The 8,941-nt window shown below is 38.4% G+C and overlaps 1 protein-coding gene across 2 annotated transcripts; it reads right to left on the bottom strand.

Annotated features, from left to right (window-relative positions):
- Positions 1 to 123: 123 nt before the first annotated feature.
- Positions 124 to 6,008, bottom strand: clul1 (clusterin-like 1 (retinal)). Of its 2 annotated transcripts, XM_055032839.1 has the most exons (9): positions 5,913 to 6,008; positions 4,200 to 4,332; positions 3,901 to 4,049; positions 3,641 to 3,811; positions 2,670 to 3,108; positions 2,449 to 2,571; positions 2,148 to 2,362; positions 708 to 886; positions 124 to 600 (listed from the first exon to the last, which is right to left on the bottom strand). In XM_055032839.1, the coding sequence occupies exons 2-9, from the start codon at positions 4,300 to 4,302 to the stop codon at positions 585 to 587; spliced, it is 1,395 nt and encodes a 464-aa protein (XP_054888814.1). In that variant the 5' UTR covers positions 4,303 to 4,332; positions 5,913 to 6,008; the 3' UTR covers positions 124 to 584. The 2 variants fall into 2 exon arrangements, with proteins under 2 accessions (XP_054888814.1, XP_054888815.1); XM_055032840.1 differs by lacking the exon at positions 124 to 600 and having other exon boundaries at positions 704 to 886.
- Between the last annotated feature and the right edge of the window lie 2,933 nt (positions 6,009 to 8,941).

Consider the following 8,941-nt stretch of genomic DNA (forward strand, 5'->3'; position numbering starts at 1 on the left):
TGAGCTTTTTTACACATGTGAAGAGGTTCTGTACTTGAGTATGACATTTACCTCCACTTTCACTCATAACCTAATCTAATAAAACTCAGATAACAGAAGCACATAACAGAAACTCTGGCTGAGTCATGGCTTAGTTCTTTAATAAAAATCTCAAAGTATGTTTAAATTCTCACAGGTACAGAATCCTTGAAAGTATGGGAAATTAGACAATATTGAAGATGTGATTTTTTTTTTTTTTCTTTCTGTGCATCATTCATGTAAGAAATTGTCCCTTAAGAATGAGACCTGATCTAGTGTGGGTACACATGACGAAAGTTGCGAATGTTCACTAATATGATTTTGTACAGAATAAAATAAAATGATAAACTAAAGGTTACATGTAGCTTTCATGTGTTTAACATCCACTAAAAAAAATCAGAAAAATCATTTCACTTGGTCTGTGAGTAGGACATATTTTGTGAAGTTACACTATATAACAAAAAGAAAACTCCGATAAATATTGGCTACAGCTGTAGTGTCTTCGGATATCAACACAAAGATGTTTACTACTATAAAGTGCGGAAAATAAAGAAGACGCAGCAGTGTTACGCATCTTCAATCCTGTTGGGGAAACAAAACGCACTGTAAGCAATAGAGGTCAAGAGTTTATGGTTTGTATCAAAGAAGTGGACCACATTGCTAAAGCTGAGCTGTTGAGCGAGACTCACCTGACCATCTCCTTGTACTTGTCCAGAGCCTCCTGGGCCACGTACTGGATGAAAGCTGGATCGTGCAGCTCCAGCTCCCCTGGGATGTTGAGTGTGAGTGGGGGAGAGTTCAGGACGTTTACTTCCACCTTAGTCTCAGAGGCAGACATGTTTTGCTTCTCATGGCTCTCTGGTGCCACCTATAGAAAGGAAAAGGTAATTGCATTTTCTCTTGCAGACCGATGCATCGCCTTTTTTTAATTCAGGATGTCAATAAAAATGTTTCTGTAATAAATTCGGAACAGAAACACATTTTGATGAAGCTGGTAATCTTCAGCCTGTGATTTCTTGTCTATGAAGCCGAATCATCACATATTGTGACATTTCAGGTATTTGTTTCTGTTAATGCTGATGAATAGCTAATGAAATTCATCTTAGAGAATTTAAATACTACATAAGAATAATAAGAACAGAAGATTTGAAAGGAAATGTTGATTTAGATTTGAACGTTTGCACGTATTACTCCAGCAGGGAGACGGCTGGATTGTGGGTCTGCTGAGATGTTGAGAAAACTTCTGCTGCTTTAAATGTGGTTTTCAGCTGCTCTGCATTGTTGGCTCTGATGTTTCATCTCCCTTTTGACAAGACTTCACAGAATCTCTGTGGGGAAACGGCATAAAATGTAAAATTCCCTGACTGATGGTTGCACTTTCTTTGGACATGTTGCAACATAGTGAACCAACACCAGCTGATGATTTGTTGCCCTAAAGTGTGGACACTTCACACTGAGCATAGAGCAGCTTGAATTCTGTACTTCTGCACTCTTCCTCCAGACGCTGGGATGTTGTCTAGATAAGATGGTAAATTTACTTTCATATAACACAAGGACTTTGAACAACTGAGGAGCAGTCCACTCCTTTTTTCTTAATTCAAGAAGAGATGCTTCTCATGTTGCTTCTGCTTCTAAGGGATGAATGGCATTGGAAATGCAGCAGATATAACAAATATTTTAGATACAGTGACTCTTAGAGCTCTGTAGAAAACATTAATAAATTCAGCAGCACAAATTGAAATTGCTTTAAGGGGTACAATCAAAGCTGCGAAGAATGCAGGGTATAAATTTGTAGGAGTTGTAAAAGAGTAAGCATCTCTGTTCGTCTTGATATTCATGCACCTTTGTCCACCACAGGTTCTCCTTCCACTAAACTTTTTGTCATGTTTGAATGCAGCACTCCGGGAGCAGCTAACTTCTTTACCAAACATCTTCCAGATGATGTCTGTGATTGTTTTGTCTTCCCTACGGTTTTCAGATTTTTACCTGTTAAATTGAATTGCTGAAATAAATTCACTTATGAAACATGGAGAAAACTTGATTCAATGCATATTCACAGCTTTTTCAATTATTCTTTTGCCTCCTTTCAATTGTTCTGTTGCGTGTTTTTGTCAACCCTGCCGACTCACCATTGTGATGCGGAAAACATTTTGAAGAGTGCTGTTGTTGCTCACAGCCTGAGCCACCCAGCTGAACTCGGTTGCCATGTTGGTCAGCCACATGACCGTCTCATCGGTGTGATGCTGGACAATGGACAAGATCTCATCATATTGCTGTTTGGAGACATCCAGCAGCTGGGATATTTCATCCAGCTCCACATGCAGTTCACGAACACTGGGGCACTCTGTGGTGAAATGAAAGCATGAGCTGTGGTGTGTAAAGGTGTCAGCTGGACACAAGTAATACATTTTGAGTGAAGAGGCGATTCACCGGTGAGCAGAGCTCCCTGGCAGGCCTGACACTTGTTCTGAAGCTGCCAGCACTCTGATGTCTGCCTGCGGAGGTCTTTGCACAGCTTCCTGTTCTGCAGGAAGCGAGGGAAGCTTTTTATCTCTGGACAAAACAGAAAAAAATTGTATATAATTACATCCACACAACTCTGGTCCAATGGCACGTGTATGGCATCGTCAACGTGAAAAGACCTGAGTTACCTTTCTTAGTCTCCTCCTCCACAGTCTGATGGATATCATCAAACACCTGGGTAACCACAGCTCCAAACTCCTCCACCACGCTCTTTCCAAAGTCAAAGAATGATTCCAGCACCTCCTCCAGCCCAACGCCCTGCAGGAAGCCGGAGTCGCGCCCAGGGTAGTATGGATCGGAAGCGCTTTCCTCGGACAGTTCATTGGTGTTGTTCAGGAAAGCCTTCTGAAGGACTCCGTCAAGCCTGCTGCTCATCCTGGAAACCAAGGCGATGCTGCAGTTCACCAGGGTCCCCACCTTGTTCAGAACGCGCTTGAAAGAATTCTCAATCTGAACTACATCTGCTTCTGATTCGTCAGGACTTTGGTTCACCAAGATATCTCCTGCCTCCAGAGGGCGCTCTCTTGGACCAAAGCGTCTGGAGACTCTTTGGAAAAAGGATTCCACCTGCAACACATGAGCGTTATGGCAGTTGGCGTATTTGACTGCTATCCTGCCTTGTAGCTTTAGGCTTTAGACAATTGCAGAGACAATAAATTCAGAGTTAAAATCTGAATTTATTGAAACTTTGTGTTGGGCCCCTATCTGGTTGTTTAATGTCTCGTCTTTGTGGGATAAATGAGGAAATTATTGGTTGTCTGTCTCCACTGTCACATTTTATGATCCGTTTATGAACTGGATTCAACATGAGGAAGATTAGCTTGTATTTTATATTATTTCTTCACTGACGGAAACTGTATTTACACCTTTCAGGCGTCTAAAGACCAAAGAAAACAACTTGTGAGGTAAACTAAGTACTCCAATTTTGCTCTAGTCATTAATGGACACTTGTGATTTTAAAAGAGATGTAATGTAGTGCTGCAAGGTTTTTAAGTAAGCGATTACTAGCTGTTCAGTTATGTTCCAAAGCAAAATAGAAGGTCTCCTCCCAACTTCTTTTGGATTCTTTTTTGACATTGTAAAAAGAAGGTTGTCATACCTTACTGCGAAAAGAAGCAAAGCCCCTGCGGCATGTGGAGGTGTAGAAGGTTTTACATGCATCCTCCAGACAGGGTCTGCATTCCTCCCACTCTGACTGCAGGGAGTCTTTGCACTGCTCCTCTGCCTCCTCCAGCTTCTCACTCACATCCTGTGCTAGCTGGGCTGCCCCCTGGTGGGAGAAATGAAAGCTCGTAACATGTTTTCATCGTCTTTGGATCTTTTTTTTTTTTCTCATTTATGTCAGACAAGTTCTCTCGCCTTTTTCTTGTCGCCACTGTGCTTCAGAGAGTTCATGAGGTGCTCATGCTTCTGCTCATTCCTCCACATCACCTCCCTCATCTGCTTCACGCCATACAGCGCTCTCTTCATCTCCTCATTCACAAGCTTTTCACCATCCTCTGACAGCTCTGAGACAAAAAAAAAAAAAAATTAACACGTCGCAATATTTTCTTTTCTCACACTTACAACCAATTTTAAAGAAATATTTGGAATATATTAAGTCTTTCTTTGTCTGGATGGAAACAGAACTGGGAAAAGATTCTGACTTGCCAACTTACGTTTTAAGATGTCCTCTGAAAAAACATTAATTTGGTCAGCATCAGCAAAACTAAGGCCACATGATGCAGCAACGAGAGTCATCAAACTGAGAAGGAACTTCATTCTATTATTTGTGATGTGATTCAGATGAGTCTGAAACAAAGAAAAGAGAAATTCTTTTATTCATTCATTTTTCTTTGCAGGAGTTTTTTGATGACTGGCAGTAAAAGTCAACTTTATGCATGTCAGAGTGTTTTAAAAAAAAAAATACAAATACAAATCAGAAAATACCCCTGTACTATGACACCCATTAATAAAATACACTACAACTAACTGATGTTTGATGCCACCTCAATGAGTGAATGGAATCCACTTATGTGGAATTTAATCTCGGTATGAATCTGGCTGTTTTGCAAAGGCCTCAAGGTTTTGTTAGAACACATTACATGAAGCATTATTAAGAACAATGAGCAGTCCGGTTATCTATGCTTTGTCTTCAGCAGTCAATCGGTTAGAGGTGGGGGACAATCTGGACTGGTCTTTGCAGTTTTGACATTACAAAATATGGAGAAAAAAAAATCTAGACATGTTAATGCTTTTGTCACTTGTTTGAAATCTGATCAAAGTAATAAAGTTTTAGCTTGACTGTGATTTAAAGCCAGAGGCACTTATCAAATCTTCCACTAGGTGGTGCTACACATTTGCTCACAAAGTATGGTCACTTGGAAATTCTTTTCTCTTGGTTTGATCACGCATGAACATTTCTGTTAATAGTTTTCAAGACCAAAAATATTAAAGAACTCATTGGTAATAAGGAAATTCTTCTGGTGGCAAGAAGAAAAAGTACCCAGACTTTCTTACATGTGTATATAAAAGTTCCAGTAAAAAGTGGAGATGTCTAGGGAGATTTAAAAGGTTACATAGTTTTGCTATTTGTAGCACTTCAAACAAACAGAGTATGTTTTTCACTGCATTTCATTTGTTCTATAACAATATTTCCTCTTTTGCCTTTCACATCTGACTGTAGTTTTTAGTCTAAGCCACAACGCAGAGAGGCCAACAGAAATGTGTGAGCCCTGAATAAATTACATTGTTGGGTTCATCTTAGCAGGAAAACAGTGTTTACGTCAGTGAGCGTCTGCTGTTCCAGGAGACCGAGCTCCAGCCAGTCATGAAAATATACAGAAAACAAGCACAAAAAAAAGTACAAATATCAAAGCAAATTTTTAAGTTTTTTATTTTAGTCTTTTTTTTTTTGCTCATTTTGATTCAGCAGCTGAACTCTCCTGTCTGCTTCGCTTTATTCCCGGCTATAATTCGGAGTTAAACAATATGGCAACCAATGAGGATTTACTACAAATGGAGATGTGCCTATTTGTGGCCAGGGTTTAAACTGGTTATAAAACCTGCTTGTTTAAATCCTGCTGCCATCAAATGTAACCTTTATTTCTAAACTTCATCAAGTATTGTGAAAATATGGCTAAAAGATTACACATTTAAAGATGGAACCAAATATTTGCAACATTTTCAAATGATGAAAATAGATGCCTAAAAGTCTTATAAGTAAGATATATCACTGTGAAGGTGGAGGTAAAGAGCTAATTCTTTCAAATCATAAAAATGAGTCGGATGTACTGAAATCTCGTCAACGGAATAAGAAGCACAAGTAAAGTTTACATGAGATTGTAAATTTTGACTATAGAGTTTGTTCTATCAGAACCAAAACAACTCACCGGTAGAAGACCAAAGCTCTTCCTCCTTCTGATGCAAAGTGTTTTGTGTGAACAGAAGTGTTTATGTTATCTTGACCTGCTCAGGTCTATTTGTGCTCGTCCTACGTAAACTTTATCCTCTTACTGTCTTTGCATGAGGTTGATGCCCATTAATCCACCACTGGGCATGCTCAGAGGAAGGATTTGCATAAGTGGTCATATCAAAGCAGCTGCTTGTTGCTCACAAAACTAATTAGATTTTTGGTCATTTGCAATGAGCATCTGGTGGCTGGAAATAGTTTTAGTTACCAAAAAAAAAATAAATGATGGTTGATTGCTAAACATGTGCAGCGCTTCTCTGGCATCAGCTCTTAAATCATCTGTCAGTGGGAATCGTCTAGGTCTTGGTCCTAACAATACAAACGCATTCAGAAGCTGTTTCATCACAGTGAGCTCATCTTTATTGTTTTTGTTATTGTGGCGTTTAAGGACTAATTTGTTTGGGTAATGGAAACATTTCTAAATGAGGAAGAAATTAGATCAACGAGATGATTTTCATTTAAGATCCCAACTAATTTTCACTGCACAGAGTTCTGGAAACCAAGAAACTACCATTGTTTGATACCGCAAGAGGATGTCTTTGAAAAGGCTTTTCCTTTTCCCAAACTTTTACCCATTTTCTTAGATTAGAGACACAAGATTCAATGTTTGATAGATCAATGGAGAATAGCAAATCATTCTGAAGTGGAAGAAATATGATACATTGTTTTTCAATTGTTTTACAAACAAGTATCTGAAAAGTGTGTGAGGCATTTGCAGTCATCAGCCCCCGCATTTTTTAATATCCTTATGTTATAATATGAGAAAGATGTAAAAGGTACAATTTCCAACTATCTACAACTATATGTCAACTTAAAGCGACAGGCAAGGCGAGGAGAGAAATCTCCATCGCACAATTTACCAAAAAATAATTTTAAAAAAATGTTTGAAGCTGATTTTGTGACAACAAAAACAAAAGCAACTTGTCATTTTCCTGCCAGTTCAAATGCAGAGTCTAATATGTGTTAAGATATCACATGGAATCCCAGTAACACACAGTGAAAGTTGTGGTTGTCATATGACAATAGCATAAAAAGTTAATAGGTGTGACTAATTTCTGAAGCCTGTATATCTATTTGCATTGACACTGACCAAAAATACCAAGGATCTGTTTAGTTGTAAATTATTTCAACGTATCTCCTCACCAGATTTGAATCCAATGTGTGACACAGAAAATTGTTTTTAGGTTTTTCTCCGCAACCATTCCTCCTCCTCCCAAAAAAACTTGTGCTCTCTGCAGAGTCTGTGACCCAGAAAATCGAGTCCTTAAAGGATCATAATCAGAAGCAGACAGAACTTTTGCCCTTTCTGGCATTTCCAACACCTGGTTCATATAACACCATAGGAAGAATATTTTACCAGATATTATTCTCTGGTCCACCTAAACCACAGAAAAGACTTTATAGCAAAGCAAGTTCCAAGTGGTAAAAGACAGCAGGCAAGCAATTAATCACAGAGAGATCAACGTAAAACAAGAGTTTTAGGCACTCAATTGTTGAACATGATCACATCGGTATGATTTAGTTTATGGAAGACAGATGAAGGACATAAACAGTTTCACAATGAACAAAGGGCTGATGAATGGATGTAAACTGAACAGAGAAACGTTAAGTGTCGCTCAGTCAACCTCAGTACGACAGGATACAGCATCCCTTGGAGCTTCATGTGATCACATTAAAAGTACTGAGATGAGAAATGTGTTTTTGCTTAAAGCAGGGCCCCTCATGAGGTCATATTACAACTTTTTTGACTTCATATGAAAATGAATCTGTCATGCTTTCTAGCTTTTGCTTTTCATTTTAAAGTTATTCTAATTTATTCAGAACTTATTTGTCTATTCCAGTGAACTACCTAAAAAGAAATCAATCAATAAGATTTAAACAATCCACAGAATCAATGCAGTTACTCAAACTACAAAACATTTTCTAACAAATGTTAAGAAATGTCAATGTGAAACAATCTCTAAATCATATGAATGGCTAATGTAGTGTTATTAATGTCGTAATTCCAAGCATTCACTTTAATCAAACGTTCATATAGCCATAGATTTATTTTAATATTTATATTTCATTTTGAACAGAACAATAAAGATTTTCTAGAACCTTTTCAAACGTGGGCCCTATCATTTATGTCCTGAATTTCACCACTGAGCCACAAGAAAGGATATTTAAGTTCTACGACTGGAACCCTTCACATGTTTGATCCCGTATTTAATTTCCCGCTGAGTTCATGACCAAACTTGAAACAAGCCAAAATAAGTGCTGCGTGTGAAGATAGTTGGCAAACATCACCGTTACATCATCCCCTTTACTGCCCCCAAGTGGCCAAAACAGAACACTAAGCTTGCATTGTGCAGGTGGACTCTATCCAGCTTAGAAAAAAATCAAAGTAAAGTCAAAATAAGAATTGGAGATTACAGATTTTTAATTCAAATCTCAAAGCAAGGCTGTCCTTTTATAACTATTTTATAAGTGCTTCATTTTCAAGAAAATTGTTAGATCCATTTCACACCTTTTTATTTTCTCCCTTATCCAAACCTCCATGTCATGCAAGTTCAAACTGTGCAATCAGAATTTGTTTGTCATTATTAAACATAATCACTCTCGATGGTAAAATTACAAAGCAGCGCACGCAAAAAAAAAAAAAAAAAAAAAAAAAAAGCAGCTGTGTGCAGACGGTGCGCACAGATGTGAGGAGCTGGTGGGTTCTCCAAGCAATGCGTGCAGCACTTCCTCTCACGTTAGGACTCCTTAAGTTTTTAAGCTCCTCTTGTTGCTGCAGCCGAGAGAAGGGAGTACCACCTCAGATCCGAGTAGGACAGGCAGACAAGCTCATCTCAGCATCTCTCTGAACTGACAGAAGCCAGGGGAAATCATATGAAGCGAGCATCATTTCAACAAAGTTCTTTTTTATTTTATTTATTCATTTGATTTCTTTTTTTTTTTTTTTTT

Source organism: Poeciliopsis prolifica, unplaced genomic scaffold, assembly GCF_027474105.1.
Source record: "Poeciliopsis prolifica strain line A6 unplaced genomic scaffold, Auburn_PproV2 SCAFFOLD008, whole genome shotgun sequence".
NCBI classification, from domain to species: domain Eukaryota; kingdom Metazoa; phylum Chordata; class Actinopteri; order Cyprinodontiformes; family Poeciliidae; genus Poeciliopsis; species Poeciliopsis prolifica.